Genomic DNA, 18,272 nt, shown 5'->3' with positions numbered 1-18,272 from the left:
AACGGGGTCTCCAAATATGAATGACATAGTAATCTTGGTATTGGTATATATTAACAATTTCAAACTCAGCTCCTTATATTGACTTCGAATATAAAACTAAAGTCAACTTTCATTTATTGCACTCATACTATTGTACTGGATGTCATGCACCTTGTTTAATCCTAGCACTAAAAGTAAGAGGTGGGCAGCTTATTCCCATTGAGTATAGGAGGAAACTGAGAATGAGTCAGTAATTACCAGGCTTGCAGTCATGATGTTGTGAAATGGCACAGCAAACATTTACACACAGATCTGTCTCACTACACACACTGCACTCTTCTCACTATGACTCACAACCTCTCATGTTTACTAATGTTTCAGAACCAGGAACATGGGATTCTGTTTTACTCAGCTTAACAATCACCTGCTTTAGAGATGATTCATAATGCTAGATCCTGTTTTTTTTTTCCTTTTTGTTGGAATTACTGATTTATCTCTTACAAGCACCATTAGATATGGCACAATCATTAACAATGCCAAATCAGTGAAATTCAGACAGCATGACAAGCCTCTGTTGAATTGAAGATAAATAAATTTTCAGTAGAATTTTTTTTTCTTAATAGCCACGAAAAACTAACAGAGCATTGTATAATTAATAACTTAACATTCCAGAATTGAATACTTTAGTTTGTAAAGTTTACTCAATGATATAAGAAAAATGTTCCCATGAAGCAGTGGAGTGAGACTTGTAAGAGTAGAGTTCCAGAGTTAGTTAATTTAGTCCAAGGATCAGGGGGAAAATCACTTGGCCTCTCTATGCCCAAGTTTCCTAATCTATACAACGAGAATATTAAGACTGCCGCATGAGTTTTGTGAGTATTGAATAAGAACAAATAGTCACAGTGTTCTTTAGCCTAGTTCATCAGATTGGTGCAACTTTGTGTTAACTTATTCTTTGAATAAATGTGTATTTCTAAAACTGCTCTGGGGATCATGAAACTTTGAGAGGTCATTTGAGTCTTCAGGATTCAAACTTCTTTCATAGTCACTACCATCTTCTCTGTTTCATTCAAGCCCATTTCTTCTATTTTCTCTCTGAAAATATGAAGTATGTTCTGAAAATATGAACTATGTTTGAATTACAGGTTATTTGCCTGTAGGGAAAAGATACCCATCCAAATCAACTCAAATATAAAGATGACATTGAGGACAGGTGGGTAGTAGGTGTGGGATAGGAAAGGCATCATTTGAAACAATCAAAAGATATCAGGTACCCAATGATTAAAAAAAAAAAAAGCAGCTACAAGTGGAACACAAGAGATTTGAAGCTGGGAAGAGGGACAATCTTTGTTCTCAGGGAAGACTGATATATCCTATCCTGCTTCTCTTTACACATTTGCTCCATCCTTTTCCTTTCTGAACCAACTTTCTTTACACACGTAATTTGACATAATTTCAAAATGGCCACCCTATCCATCAAAGCTACCTCAACAGTTCCAGTGTCAACCTCTAACCAGCTCAGCTTCTCAGAGTGTCAATTCCAAACGTTCCTGTGAGTATAAGATATTTGGCCAAGCTCATCCTTTTTTTTCAAAGAGGTCACACAAGTTATAAGCCACAGGAAAAAGTGTCTTTCCCTCATCCAATCAGCTATAGCCAGCATTGGAGCAGGGTTATGGCAAACAAAGAAGTGGGAAAAATGTCTTAGGAAATGTAGCTGGAATTTGCAAAGATGAAATCTCCAGTTCAGAAAATAAATGAATTGGAATTCTACTTAATCAAGTTATAACATCCTAATGTAGAATTAATTTTGAGCAAGTGCCTAACATGGACTAGCATATGATAACTCATGATTTTGTTCCCCTGTATCAGTCCTCTCAAGGCTTACATCACTACCATTTCTTCAATTGCCCCCAGGGGCTCTTGCAGCATTGCCCAGATTAGTTTCTTTTTACTGCTGTAACAAACTACCCAGATATTTATGACTTTAAACAGCACATATTATTATTTTACAGTTCTGCGGGCAAAAGCATGAAATGGTTCTCACATAGCTAAAATCAAAAGGTTGGAAGGTTTACACTCCTTCTGGAGGCTGTAGGGTAGAATCTGTTCCCTTACCTTTTCCAGCTTCTAAAAACCACTTGGTTTGGGGTCATGGGCTCTTCCTCTGACTTTAAAAAAGCATTATGGCAACTTCCCTCCTCTCGGACTTCTTCAGTCCTTAAATCTTCTCTTTCTTCCCCTGCTTCTCCTGCTTTCCCCTTAGAAGCACCATTATGATTGCATTGGGCCCACCCAGATAATTCAGGACAACCTCCACATCTTAAAATCCTTAATCACCTTTTACCATGCCTTTAGAGATAATTCACAGTTTCTGAGGATTAGAATATGAACTTCTTTCAGGGACCACTGTTTTGCCTGCCACATTGCTCTGTACAGATTAGGAAATTAACGAATGCTTGTTAGTGAATTTATTTACCATTCCTGCTAAGTGCACTCATGTTTTAAATCTTAAAGTAAACAAGAATTAAGTGTGCATAAACATTCCCTTTTTTGTCCAATACTTGGGACACCTATTAATCACCCGAAACCTACATTTGTGGCAGATACTAAAATGTACTTGAACAGTCAAGGAATACAGAAATATGTCATTCCAGTTGCCAGCTCAATTTCCTCTTGTTAAGCCTTGAAAACTTGGCATTTGAAAAAGAAAGGCTGTGTAACAATTACATTGTGTAAAATATTCTAGTTTGGAAACATAAGATTTTATAAGGTTCCAAATGTATCTATAATCAAGCTCTACAATCGATAGTCAAATTCACACTCAAAAAGGAATTCCTTAGAAAGGATTGTGATTCAGGTTTTCTAATTCCTAACATGCTCTTTGAGAAAATATTTAAATGAAAAAAAAAAAAAAAAAAAAAAAAAGACAGCCTTTCTGGGTTAAAACCATTCCAATTGCTTCAACAGATCACTTCACCAGAGTGAGGAACTGCTTATTGAAATTCTGTCAACTGGAAGCACCCTGAATGCCCTCTTGTTCAAGGTAAAGTCTGTAATATTAATCAGATATTGCTTTACAAAAACTGGGGCCAAACATAGAAAGGTGAGTGCGGAGGGCACATGATCCCAACATGAGATTTGCACAATTCCCCATGTTATTCAGGCAGCCTAAGTGATTCCAGCCCAACCACTGCTGCCCTCCAGTTTTTTGTTTTTTTTTTTTTCATTATTCCTTTTAGATTGTTAACTCTAAGGGGCACCTCCATGAATTTCTGTAGGTCTTAAATTAATTTTATAAAGTTTGATACATTGACATAGGTGTTCAGGTCCATGAACCCTTATCTGAAAATCTTGGGGCTAAATGTTTTCAGAATTTGGGGGATTTTATAATTAATACCCCCAGCATGTCTGAATCAGTCTCCCTCTATCAGACACATTAATATTTCTGCAGTAAGCTATACAAATATTCTCATCAAGCTGAATAAACTAAGATTATAGAGTTTTCACTATGGTTCATGTGAGCTTTGGTTGCTAAATTAGTTTTAGAAATAAACTTGAAAAAAACAGCAGTGTCCAGAGTCTTTTGAATTTTAGAATTTCAGGTAAGTGATTATGGATATATGCTATGAATGGTTGGTTTTTGTTTGTTTGTTTGTTCCTGTTGCTTACCATCCAAATGGAAGCTCAGTGAAAGCCTTAAATTTCTAAAATCATGGAACATAACAATGGAAAAAGTTTTAGTGTTGTAGCACCATCACTTCATTTTATCAACAGAGAAAATGTAGCACAGAAAGCTCAAATGGTTTGACAAGGATGTAAAGCAGCTCTAGAATGGATTCTAGGTCTTGTCATCTGACAGACCTCAGTTGAAACAAGCCCTAACTAAATTTGTAACCTTGGTAATTTATGTCCAGCCCTATGCAGCTTATCAATATTCCCTCATTGTAGAGAATCCCCTCATTCATAGGGTGGTTGTACATACTAAATCAGCAAAAATATGTACAATACTTTGCAAAGTGAAATGCAAGTATCACATGTTCAATAAAAGGCCAGTTTTACTATTCTTAGAGTGATTTTTTATTATTGTTATTGACTTTAAATTAAATTTAGTAAATGCTTCCTGAATTCCTCTCTGCAAGGCACTGGAATTAGGTTACAGGGATGAACAGGACAAAATTATCTGATCATTAGACTGCAAGCATTTCAAGAGCTTCTCACATCTATGTTATGAGTACCTAACACCATCCCTACAACACAGGCTTGTTGGACCATGTTTGAGCTTCCTAAAGCTGCCAGAATGTAGTTTATCAGATGTCTTAATTTGGACAGAATGTGGTTTACCAGAAATGGATTGGCTTTTACAAAGGGAATCTATCAGGAAATTTAAAGTTCTAAGGCCATTAACATGTCCAAATTAAGGCATCAACAAAAGAATGCATTCCCTGAAGAAAGGGTGATGGCATCCAGGGATCATCTGTCACATGGGAAGGCACATGGTGATGTCTGCTCACCCATCTCTCCTGGGCTGGTTTCAAAATAGCTCTCTCAGCTCCTGTGGGTCCTTCTGGTTTCTCCTAGGGCATGTTCTTTTCTTTCTCTCTCTAAACCTCTCTGAGCTCTCTCAGTTTCATCTGCCTCTTGTCTTCTCATAGAGGACTCCAGCAAGGGGAATAAGACCTACCTGGTGAGGACTGGGTCACATTTCCATGGAAACAACCTAATCAAAAGGTTACCCAACAATAGGTCTACCCCCACAAGACTAGATTTAAAGGACATGGCTTTTCTGGGGTACGTAACAGATTTAAACCAACACAGGCCAAGTTAAATTCAAGGTGCTCACAATCTAATAAGGGATGTGATAAGTGAAACAGTGAAGAACATGAGAACTGCTCTAAGGGGGTTACAAAGAGCCATAGGAATAGAAAAAAATAAAGTATTTCATCTGGTTTGGAATACAGGGAGATGTTAAAGAAAAGGAGGCATTTAAAGTAGATCTTGAAGGATAGGCCTTCAGCAAGAATAATTGGAGGTTAAGGAAAGGCCATACCAAGTAGGAGGAAGAGCGTAAGCAAATAACCACAAAGATGGAAAATTGTGGTGCATGTCTAACAGGTAGTTGGTTATATGCTTGGGGAACTGCATGAAGGAACCAGATGGGTCATGAGCATGGGGGAATTTCAGCCTGTGAAGTTTCAGGGGTTAATTAAGAGCAAGTCAAATAGAACCTGAAGTGATATATGGAAGAGTGTGGATTCTGTTTACTGAAGCTGGGGACAACTAAAAATATATATATTTTCCTTTGTTTTTAGCAGGAGATTATCCATGCCAACATGACTTAGGCCAAATTTCAGGAAAATGCTGTGGTAGCATTTTGTGGAAAAGATTGAAGGACAGAAAGAGAGGGAAAGTAGATAAACCTGTCAAGGGTATATCAAAAAGTCCTGGCAAGAATGATGAACACCTAAACTAGGGCAGGAACAGAGAAGCTGACTAGGAGGAGGAAGCTGAAGAGGCACAAGAGGAATGGACCAGATTTGGCAACCAATTAAATGTAGGAAGCAAAGAGAAGATTCAAGATTACTCTTAGTTTTTAAACTCTGGGGTAAGGTGATACCATAGAGAAAAGAAGGTATATGTGTTGGGTTAAGGAAGTGCAAGATTAAGAGTTCACTTTTTAACTGAACAACAAATTATTTCCTATTCAAAGTAAAAAATAAGTCTGGCTAATGCTTTCAAGAAAGCAGACATTCAACCAACAGCAATTAGTCACGGTATCCAGTAATTGGCCTGCTAAGTTTGTGTTGTTTCTATTCTTAGGAGGCTGCTCTAAGTTCACATGTGAGTCTATAAATTGTGGTTCCATCTCACAATGTCAGAGAATATCCCACATTACTTCAGATGAGCACTGTAAATGCTAAAGACTACGTAGGAATTGTTATCAGGCATTGTTCTTACTAAGTAGGGAATCATAACTTCCTCAAAAAGAACCCCTTTGTTTCCATAAAGGTTCTTGGGGTGGGGGCTAGGGTGAAGCAAGCAGCTACACTCAATCTCAGCTTCATACAAGTCCCCGGTTGGTTCTTGTGAGATAGTAAGAGTTAAAAGCCTGTTCAAATTTTGCACCTTAGATACCTCACTTGTCTTAACCTAATCCAGGAGCTGTGAGTAGTATTAAATTAATTCCAGGACAAACAATAAGTGTTCTCTATTAGGAAGTCATTAGAGTTGGAGTGCAGGGTTTAGCAATCTTTTCTTGTAAAGGGCCAGCTGGTAACTATTTTAGGCTTTGCGGAACCATACAATCTCTGTTACAACTACTCAATTCTGCCATTCGTTGTAGCAGAAAGGAGCCATAGACAATGTGTAAATGAAGAAGCATGGCTCTGCTCCAGTAAATCTTTACTTACAAAAGCAGACATCAGGCTAGATTTGGCATTTGGGTCATAGTTTGCCAACCCTGGTTTTGTGGAGGACCTAGCCAGACCTTAGGTTTAAACGCCAGCCCCACCATTTACCAAATATGTGGATTTGGACATTCACTTCTGTAAAATCTGATAATTATACCTTCTTCCCTGATTGTGAGGATTCAAGTAAATGTATGTAAAAAATAATTTTTATAATAAATAGCTGGCATTGAATATGGCAGCAGTCTTTTTAATTACAAGGCATAGTAAGAATAACAGCTAAGATTTATTGAATGCTTGTTATATGTCAGCTACTATGTTAAGCACTTTGCAAAGATTACTTCACTTTATCTCAAAACTCTCTAAGGTAGAGAAAGTTTACTAGTATGGTATCCTTTTCTACTCATGGGGAAACTGAGGCACTGAGTGATGCCCAAGAGATGTGTAAATGGATTGAAAGTGATGTAGCTAGCCATTATCCAAAGTAAATGGCCTCCAGGGTCTTGGTTCTAACCTGGCTGGGAATTAGCTCTACTAATTCAGTTTCAATTAAAATGCTCAGAATCATTTCAACTTCTGATAACTTTTCATAGCTTATCATAGGTGTTGCACAACTGAAAATAATTTAATACAACTTTTGGAGATTCACCTTCAGGTTAACACTCAGATAACATTTTAAATAAAAGAAACATTTATTCCGACCCCCTTTCTGCCCATATACCCCTTGCCCCCACCTCCTGCCTGGGAGATCTCAACAGTCAAGGGAAACCAGAACATTCTTGAGAAAGCTAATGCAAACCCATTCCGAAAAATGTATGCCATTATCACTCTAAAAACTTGCAATCTCAAACTACACTGCAGAATAGCATACTGGATTAATTATGTCAGACTGCAGCAATAACCTTGAATTAAAGCTGCAACCTTCTATTTTTAAGAAACACTTGCCTTTCTGGTTGATGAAACCTGTCGTCCCATCAGGTAACAGACGTGACCAGGATAAAGAGAAGCGGTAATGAGTCAACCCAAGCTGTTTGATACATTTCAAATCTTCCTCCCACAGAGTGTAGCTGCCACAAGCTACATCACCAGTCTGGTTCTTGAAAACTCTCTCTCCTCCCTGATGGGTGAATGTGTCCCAGACACTCGGGCCTTTTCCATCTGCATTCCAGCCTCCTGAGAAAAAGAAGAAAATGAAACAGTTACACTCTTTACATCAAGAGGCATATGTGAAATGTAAATATTTGCCACCAAAAGAACATACCCCATTAACTCAATGTACCATACTTATAACTTTAAAATATGCCTTTAAAATAACATGCATGATTGGGTTATGTGTTCAGCTGTCCTTGATACCTGATGCTGACTAGTGGCAAATGAAAAATTATTGCATAGTGCTGCTGCAGAGCAGGTTTTCATGGTTCGTTATCTGTAGCTCTCCCACCTGATAAATAGACGCAGCCCCTAATTCAGACTTGTCCTTGTTTTGTGTCATGGTATCTTGGGAACCTATCCCTGGCCCTCTGCATTTAAACCCTATTCTCCTGTTATGTGACAATGGAGCCCGGCACAGTACAGTCCAATTATTTGCTGGGGTGGGTGTGGGGGGACTTTAGATTCCACCAATGTTGATGTGGTTTTTGTATCTAAACTCATTCATACCTCTGTTAATTTGGCAAATGCTAAAAAGCTTCTGTTATGTCAGCCACTGTGCCAAACATTAGAGATACCAGGGTACCTCCTGTCTTGGGAAACTTAGGTAATAGGCAATTACAAAACAGTAGAAATAAAGATCCCTGCAAGAAGACAAGGGAGGAACATTTATCCAAATGTGGACTAGACTCAGCAGTGTTCGCTAAGTGAGGTAACCACTAGGCTAAATTCTAAAGGAAAATTCGGATCATCAAGATGAATTGCTGCCAAGTGAAGGGTATAGGAAGAATTGAAAATAGAGGAGCTAGGATTTGCAAAAGCCCAGAGGTAAGAAAGAGTGTTTCATGATAGAAGAGCCGAAGATAGAAATTATATCAGATTTGGCATATGTTTTCACCTAGGAATTTTTTTCCAAGCTCTTTAATATTCACTTACACAACTGAGGCACAAGCAATAATTAGGAACATTACAAAGAAAACCATTTTGTGTGATAGTTACACAATATGTAATTTTGTTTTTAATGGTAGTTAGAATCAGTTATACAGTAAATGGGTTAATTTTTAATTATTCTAATGTCTCCCCAATTTCACTTCTAGGTACATAGTTTGAAGATGCTTTCACACATTTTCACAAAGAGATTTTATGAGATTATTGATGGCAGAGTTGTCTATAATAACAAAATCCTGGAAGCAACCTACATCCTATCAACAGTAGAACTGAGAATTAATTTAAGGAATAAACATACAGAGGAACCACTACTTAACAGTTAAAATAAATGAACAGGAGCACAGATTTTAACCCTTAAAATTTTGATATTTAAAAAATCAATATTCAAAAGAATATGTACAGTATTTTTGTCATGTTTTGAAAATGTAATAATATGTAAGACAATCCATATACTGTGAACATATACATATAAGGTAAAAGTATAACTTCATGTATGGAAATGATAAGTGTAGGTAAATGGTTATATCTGGGAAGAAAGAGGGAGAAATAGAATGGGGAGCAGTATGAGGGCGTTTTGACTATGTCTTTTACGTTTCATTTCCTAAACCGGGTAGAAGGTAGATGGCAGCTGTTTATTACATTGCATGCCTGAAATATTTAATAAAATTTTTATATAGGAAATGATGTCATAGTCAGAGTAAAGAAGACTAAGGGAGTAAAGGAGATTAAATTATCTATAGGGAGGTCTTTCACATCCTCATTTAATATCTACTTACTGGTGTTCCGTGCACAGTTCTACCAGGATTATTTGTAATTTCCAATCAAACAAAAGGGCAACATGGTCAATAAGGAGTTATGGGAGGGGCCCATGTGGAGACAAGGGAGGTTTCTAGAAGGAGGAGTGTTGACAGAAACAAAAATGATGATTGATATGAAGGTAAGATACTAAATAATTCTAAACAAGGGAGGCATGAATACTAAAAAGAATTGTATTCAAGAGTCATGTAACAGATTGGTAAATAGGTTTATACATACCAGTGACTCCCAAGTTATGTCTATATTAGGGGTGCCTTAGCTTCCTAACTGGTAAAACAAATGCCATACAATGCATTGGCTTAACAACAGGAATTCATTGGCTAAAATGCTTGCTTCTTTCCAGAGTCAGTATCTTCTGGCTGGCCATCAGTCTTTGGGGTTCCTTGGCTTTTTCATCACATGGCAATGCACACAGAAGCATATTTTCCTTTCTCTTCTGAGTTCAGCTGACTAGGAGTAGCTTTCCTTCCACATGCAATTTTTTTTTTTTTGCTTATAAGGAGTTCAGCAATTTCGGATTAATGTACATCCTCATTTAGTTTGGGCAGAACTTAAATAATAACATCATAAAAGGCCCTATTTACAAATTGGTTCATACCCACATGAATGGATTAAGATTAAGAATATGTTTTTCTAAATAAATCAGTTCCTAATAGGGAGTTTGGAGAATAAGGAGTAAAAGAATTTTGGTATTAAGTTTTGGAATGAGGTAAGTATACACACTAAAATACAATTTTGTTTAGTATGTCACTCATACTTTTGAAATAAATTTTTCCTTAATTTTTCTTAACTTTGGTTAAATTAATGAAGAACCTTAATCTCAGAGATTTTAACCAGTGATTGCTGGTAAATACTTGCAACATTCTTCATTGCAAATCCTATATAGTCAATTGATTCTCATAGAATGCTTTTGTTGATATTTGACCACTCTTGCATCAGTGGTCAATCAATGATCACAACTGGCAAATGTATGTAGTTCTGACACAAATGTTGGTTTATATTTTTCATTATATTTAGAGATGTTTTAGTTTACTCATGCTGCTAGAAAGCAATATATCAGAAATGGAATGGCTTTTAAAAATGAGATTTAATAAGTTACAAGTTTACGGTTCTAAGGCCATAAATATGTCCTAAGACATCTAGAGAAAGATACTTTGGCTCAAGGAAGGGTAATCTGGGAACTGTTGGTCCTTGTTCCCAGTTCTGTTACTTCCAGCTTCTGATGCCTTTGGTTTCGCCTCTAAGCACCTGTGGGCATTCACTTAGTTTCTCCAGGACAAAACTACAGGTTTCATCTCTTAGCTTAGCATCTGCCAGGGCTGGAGATTTCTTCTCTCTAGGTTCTGGCTATTTCTATGAGTCCTTACTTAGCACCCGGGCTATTTCTGCCTCAATTTCTAAACACCTACATTGATTCTGTAGCAACTGTTCTAGCATCTGCATCTGCGTCAGCTCTGAGCTCACTCCAAATGTTTCCTCTTTTAAAGAACACCAGTAAACTAATCAAGACCTGACTTGAATGGGCAGGGTCACATCTCCATCTAAGCAAAAGGTCAAACCCACAATTTGGAGTTTCACATCTCCATGAGGTAATCTAATCAAAAGTTTCCACCCTACAATATTGATTAAAAAGAATGGCTGCCCCCACAAGATTGGATCAGGATTAAAATATGGCTTTCCTGGGGTACATAATACCACACAAAAAATAAGATGAAAGTGAGACAATAAAGACATAAGAATTGTACTTGTTCATCCATGATATGAGCTACTTCTTTGCAGATCTGAATAACTGTTTTCAAATGCTAGAAAAATGTTTCCTCAATGTTTTGTGTTATTTACAGTATAACATCTACACACATGATGTGGTTTTAAATTTAATCTGTATTAATCTGTTTCCCAACATTACTAGCTTTTCCACCAGTAAGTTTAATTTGCTTCTTCATCACTTTCTTCAGTTGAGGTAATCAACAAAATAATAAATCAAACATTGATATGTAATGATTTCCAATTTTTGTGGTATAAATATTCCCACTATGTCCAAATTCAAGTGATCAGTTGTGATCACTGAAGACAGTACTAGTAAAGAATGCACAGTAGCACACCATTTCTGCTATACAGATTCAAGAACTCTAAATAATCTTAGTGGCAAAGACAACAGTAGAATAATTAGGAAGTAATGGGTTTCAATATTTATTATCTTAGTTACAAATATAATTTGTTTAAATGTATTTCTATATTTTAATTTTAAATAGTGAAACTGAGAATCAGCTCACAAAATTGCTGAGAATTTAACAGACTGTCTTCACCAGTTCACTGGTAGGAAACTTGCCTAAAGTTATAAAGATCTCACATGGGTAGCAGACCCAAGGTTGTACCCAGACATGTCTGGTCCCCAAGTCCAAGTACTTTTGCTGGATCATGCTGCATTTAGTAATAGTAACTCTGAGTAATGCAGACCGTGTTAAATGTTCCCCTTGCTACCTTATTTCTAAAGGCTAAGAAAGTGCAAATCGCAACTTATACATTTTGTAAAGCACTCCATCCAAAGTGACTAAACAAGTTTTGACAGTTTAAGAGGTAAAATGCCAGTTACCAGGAACATCTGTTTACGTGGAGTAGCTCATCCACTTATGCTAGCTGGGCAAAACATATCTAAACACCGTTGTTTCTATGAGAAACTAGGCTTTGATTTGAAAATTAGCAATCAAAACTGAAATTTTGAAAACAATATGGCCAGGATGAATGTACTAATGTCCTAGTGAGTACATTCATGTAAATCTTGCTAAATAAATGATATGAATAACTCACTTATTCATTAGGAATTTTCAATCACGCTCATACTTAAAAGTATGATGAGTCAAAAAAGCTGTTTTGCTGTCTCTTTCTGCGGCAACGTCTCTCACCAAATGAAAAGAATTGGGATAAAGCTGTCAGATATTAACAAGCTTGACCTAATTGATTTATGACATTGCATAATATGAATAAGACAATTGTAAAACATACATTATTTTTAAGTATTTATGAAATTTGATCACATATTGCTCCATAAGTAGTGTCTCAATAAATTTCAAAAAGTTGGGGAAATACAGATGACTTAGAACTCAATAACTGAAGATAAACAAACCTCCAGGAGATCAGAAATCAGGGGTTGTACATTTAAATAATCTCAGATTAAAAGAAGGAATAATAATGGTCATTGGAATACATTAAAAACTAAATAATAGATACAATAATTTTTAAAACATTATGAGGGTGTGCATGGGTAGTTCAGTGGTGGAATTCTTACCTGCCATGTAAAAGACCCGGGATCGATCCCCGCCCATGCACCTCCCAATCCCCCCCACCAAAAAAAAATGTCAACAAATGGTGCTGCAATAATGAGATAGTCACATGGAAAAAGAACAAAATATGACCTCCATCATACAGCATACAAAAACAAAAACCTCATGATATCTATTTAGTGCTACTTACAGAGAAACCTTTAATGCATACATTACAAAAGAAGCATCTCACTTTAAAGTTGTGAAAAGGAAGAAAAACAGCAAAGAAAACAGGCAAAACAAATAAATAGGAGAAAAAATAGGACAATATCAAAAATAATAAAATAGAAATCAAACAGGGATAGAGAGGATCAACAGCGGCAAAAGTCAATTTTTATAAAAGTCTGAAAAAATAGATAAACCTTTGAAAAATAACTTTTAAATGAGCAAAAGGAAAAATAAATACTATGAATAAAAAGCCAAACATAACTGCAGGTGCTACAGAGATTAAACTGATGACAAATATATTAATTTCAAAATTTTGTTTAAAAATTTAAAAAGTTTAATGAAAATGATGAAATCTAGAAAATTATAATTTTATCAAAACTGGCTCAAGAAGAAATGAAAAACCTGAAAGCCCTTTCAACCATTTAAGAAATAAAACCAGTAACTAGAATCTTCATAAAGAAAATGCCATACTAGTTCTAGCAAACATTTTTTTCAAACATTTCAAAAAACAAAAATCCACTCTTGTACAAATTCATAAAATAAAAAAAACAGAGAGAAAAAATTCCTCATATCATTTTAAGTGCCTGGTATAATTTTTATATGAAAACCATCAAACAGCACTACAAAAAAAAATTCTAGGAAAAACTATAAACCAATGTCATTTGTGAACATAGACGCAAAAGTACTAAATAAAATATGGGTTACCAAGTTGCACAAGTATCAAAAAGGATGTGTTATAACAAAGCTGAGTTAAACCAGATATGCAAGGCTGGTTTATCATTAAAAAATTAAATAATTCAGTTCACTGCAGATTAAAGAACAAACAACCATATGGTCACCTTAATAAATGCAGTAGTTAAAGTTACATAAGCATTCATTAACAAAATGTTTAGCAAATTGGAAACAAGGTAATATTTTTTCCCGTGATTACCAATATCTACAAAAATCCTTCATGTTAAAAAAGCATTTATTTTAATGTCAGAAAAAAGTCAAGGAAGACTACTATCATTACTATTTTCAACCTTGTATGAAAGGTCCTAGTTAGGTGGGCACTAAGACAATAAATAAATAAATATGTTTATAAGAAGAAATCAATACTGTCGTTATTGACTCACAATAAGATAGTCTGTTTTAAAACTCCAAGAGCATAAAGATAACTCTTTAATTAACAAGAGTTTTGTTTGGCAATTTTGCTTAATATAAATGCATTCCTATGTATAGTAATAATTAGAAATCATACTGTTTATTATGGCAATAAAAAATATGAAATACCTAAATGTACATATACTAAGTTAACTGTGAGATCTTTGTATAGAAAATTATAAAATATCATTGAAAGCTAGTAAAAGAAGATTTTCTTTCAAGATCTAAATATATAGAATACCATGTTTATGAATAGAAAGATTCAGTTATCCGGGATTAATTATAAAAATTCAGAAATGGATAGCACAATACTACCTGATTGTAGTACAATAAAGTTAGAACACTGAATGAAGCTGAATGTGAGAATGATAGAGGGAGGAGGCCTGGCGGCACAAATGAAATCAAAAGAAAAGATATACGATAAAGACTGAGATGGTATAATCTAGGAATGCCTAGAGTGTATAACGATAGTGACTAAATGTAAAAATTTAAAAATGTTTTTACGTGAGGAAGAACAAAGGGATGTCCATCCTGCAGGGTGTTGAAAATAGATGATAATTAATATTTTAAAACTTGAACTTGTGTGTGAGACTAAAGCAAAAAATGTTTATTTGGTACAAAATTTACATTTTAACTAGTGCATTTCCTAATATAACTTACGTGGACAACTCAACTGGACACCATAACTACCTGGAACCTTGAGTAGGGTATGAGATTTTGTAGGTTTGTCAGAGTGATGCCCCATTAAATCCCAGAGTGATTTAAACAGTGAATAAAAATGTATTTGCAAAGTCCCCTTTGGGGAATGGTGAGAAAGGGGGAAAATTCATCTTCCCAAGTGGAGAATTCCTGATATTCTCACAAGAAGTGGGGACAACCAAAGCAATAGACCAAGCCCTCAATCTCGGGGGGGGGGGGATTAATATAAAACTTAACCCCACAAAGAATAGGCTAAGCCTACTTAAAATTAGGCCTAAGAATCACCCCTGCAGAACCTCTTTTGTTGTTCAGATGTGGCCTCTCTCTCAGCCAACATGACAAGCAAACTCACTGCCCTCCCCCTCCCTTCATGGGACATGACTCCCAGGGGTGCAGAACTTCCTGACAACATGGGACAGAAATCTGAGAGTGAGCTGGGACTCAGCATCAAAGGATTGAGAAAACCTTCCTGACCTAAAGGGGGAAGAGCGAAATGAGACAAAATAAAGTGTCAATGGCTGAGAGATTCCAAACAGAGTCAAGAGGTTATCCTGGAGGTTATTCTTATGCATTAAATAGATATCACCTTTTCAGGTAAGATGTAATGGAGAGGCTAGAGGGAACTGCCTGAAAACATGGAGCTGTGTTCCAGTAGCCATGTTTCTTGAAGATGATTGTATAATGATATAGCTTTCACAATGTGACTGTGTGATTGTGAAAACTTTGTGTCTGATGCTCCTTTTATCTACCTTATCAACAGATGAGTAAAACATATGGATTAAAAATAAATAAATAATAAGGGGAACAAATGTTCAAATAAATTTAGTAGATTGAAATGCTAGTGATTAATGAAAGGGAGAGGTAAGGGGTATGGTATTTATGAATTTTTTTCTGTTTTCTTTTTATTTCTTTGGCTGAATTGATGCAAATGTTCTAAGGAATGATCATGATGATGAATATACAACTATGTGATGATATTGTGAGTTATTGATTATATATTAAGAATGAAATGACCATTTGGTAAGAATGTTTGTGTTTGTATGTTACATTGAATTAAAAAAATCAGTTATCAAGAGGTCAAATGTTCTGAAATTGATCTATAGACTTAATATAATTCCAAGCAATCTTAACAGAATTTTTTTGAGGAAATTGTTAAGTTTATTATAAAGGTTTATGAAATAGCAAAGAATTGAAAATAGCTAAGATTTCTGGAAAAAAAAAACATGATATGGAATTTGCCTTAACAGATACTAAAACCTAATATAAATTTATGATAAAGATAGCCTGATGATGGCCAAGGCTATGTAAGTAAACCAATGGAACTTAATACACAGCCCCAAATAATATCCATGCATATATGGAAACCCAATATACAAAAGAGAAAAATTCCAGTCATTTCAATTAATGTTGCTGGAACAATTGCTATTCTTATTATAAAAACTGAAGTTCGATACCTGCTTCACACTACTCTTGGCTTAAATACTTGAATTTGAATTTAAATAGGAAAACTGCAAAATTTTTAGAAGGCCACTTCTAAAAATAGAAAAATATTTTTATGATCTCAGATTAGAGAATAATATCTTTAAAAGATGTAAAAATCTTATACTATGAAGGAAGAACTTATAAATTCAAGCATATTAAGAAATTTTATTCATCAAAAGAAGTCATCAGGGTGGAGCGATGGTGACTCAGTGGCAGAATTTTCGCCTACCATGCCAGAGACCTAGGTGTGATTCCTGATGCCTGCCCATGTACAAAAAAAAATAAAAGGAATCATCCAAGAAGTAAAACTACAAACAACAAACTAAGAAAACATATTTGTACCATAAACGAAATATATGTACAAAATAAGAAATTCAAGACATTAGGCATCAGGCAACAAAGGGCAGTTATTCCTGAGGTGACTTTGCCATTACCAAACTTTAGTTCCTGGGGAAGTTTCCAGGCAACAGTGCAGAGAGGGGAACTCAAGTGCAGCCAGGTGGCCTTTTCTTAAATTGAGGAGGCAAAGCTGAGAGTTAAAGGGAGCTAGCGTGAATAGAATTCTCAGGGCAGTGTGTAAGAAAGGAGAGAATCCCACAGGCAGAGAACTCCATGGATTGCAGAAGGTCCCCCGGAGAATGCAGCAAGATGCTGATCAAGACGATCTTGTGAAGAAACTTCCTGAGGTTGAGGACAGAATTGTCCAAAAGGATGAGAGGGAATCGTGCTCATAACTCACACATGGCCAGAAACAGTGCCTGTTTCCTCCAGCAAGACCAGAAAAACCTATAATGCATGAGTCATTAGTAAAATAATCAGGAGGATCTTGTCTCCATAGTGGGAAAAAAATACACACTAGGTTCTCACCTTACCTAACAAATTTTAAAACCAAAACCAAAACATCAAATTCCTCCTAACTAACTGCATCTAAGGACAAAGCTCAAAAATAGTTACAGGAATACAAAATGCCCTTCACACAAGGAAAATTAATGATTTCTAGCGTCCTGTAAAAAAAAAAAAAAAAGATACATACCAAAGCAGGAAAATATGATGTACAATGAGAAAAAATATCCAGCAGTTAAAACTGACTCAAAATGACACAATAGAATTAGCAAGCAATTATTATACCCAGATATTATACAAAATCTAGAGGAAAAACTGAACAGGTTAGTTAAAGACATTGAAGATATATTTTTATAAGACTCACATCAAACTTAAAGAGATACAAATTACAATGTCTGAGATTAAAACACAGGGAGTGGCATTTGTAAAATAAAAGTCAAGAAAATCAAGAATAGAAAGAAATCTCCTCAACATGATAAAGGGTATTTATGACAAACCCACAGCTAACATCATACTCAATGTTAAAAGACTGAAAGCTTTCCCACTAAAATCAGGTACAAGACAAGATGCCCACTTTTACCACTGTCATTTAACTGAACTGGACGTTAAGCAAGAGCAATTAGGCAAGAGAAATAGATTTTAAAAAATGTAATCAAGCTGGAAAAGAAGAAGTAAAACTATCTTTATTCACAGATAACATAGAAAACATTTTCTAGACACAGAAAATCCCAATGAATCCACAGGGAAACTACTAGAGCTAATACACATATTCAATAAGTTGCAAGGTACAAGTCCAATGCATAAAAATTAGTGGAGATTCTATACACCAGCAATGAAAAATCTGAAAAGGAAATCAAGCAAGCAATTCTACTTGCAATAGCATCTAAAAGAATCAAATATGTAGGGAAGAAGTTAACCAAAATGTAAAAGACTTGTGCACTGAAAGCCAGAGAACAGTACTGAAAGAAACTAATAAAAACATAAATAAATGGAATGACATTCCATGTTCGTGAATTGGAGGATTTAATATTAAGATATCAATACTACCGAAAGCAATCCTGAATAAAATTTCAAAATTTTTGCAAAAATAGAAAAGGCAATCATCAAATTCATACAGAAGGGCAAGTGACCCAAATAGCCAGAACTCTTGAAAAAGAACAAAATTGGAGGACTTTCATTACTGATTTCAAAGCTTACTACAGAGATACAGTAATCAAAACAATATGTATTGACATAAGGACAAGCAAATAGCTCAAAGGAATAGAACTGAGAGTTCAAAAATAAACCCACACATCTATGGTCAATTGATTTTAGACAA

General features: G+C 35.4%; 1 protein-coding gene across 1 annotated transcript in view; it reads right to left on the bottom strand.

The window, feature by feature from the left end:
- LOC143663084 (cytosolic beta-glucosidase) overlaps positions 1-18,272 on the bottom strand; it is a 133,059-nt gene that overhangs the window by 77,604 nt on the left and 37,183 nt on the right. Inside the window, exon 2 of the mRNA XM_077136509.1 lies at positions 7,332-7,559. Coding sequence (XP_076992624.1) covers positions 7,332-7,559 — 228 coding nt within the window. The remainder of the gene's footprint in view (positions 1-7,331; positions 7,560-18,272) is intronic.

The sequence above is a fragment of the Tamandua tetradactyla genome, chromosome 19, assembly GCF_023851605.1.
Source record: "Tamandua tetradactyla isolate mTamTet1 chromosome 19, mTamTet1.pri, whole genome shotgun sequence".
NCBI lineage: Eukaryota > Metazoa > Chordata > Mammalia > Pilosa > Myrmecophagidae > Tamandua > Tamandua tetradactyla.
The sequence above is the reverse complement of the archived record's forward strand: the minus strand, read 5'-3'. Positions and strand labels throughout refer to the sequence as shown.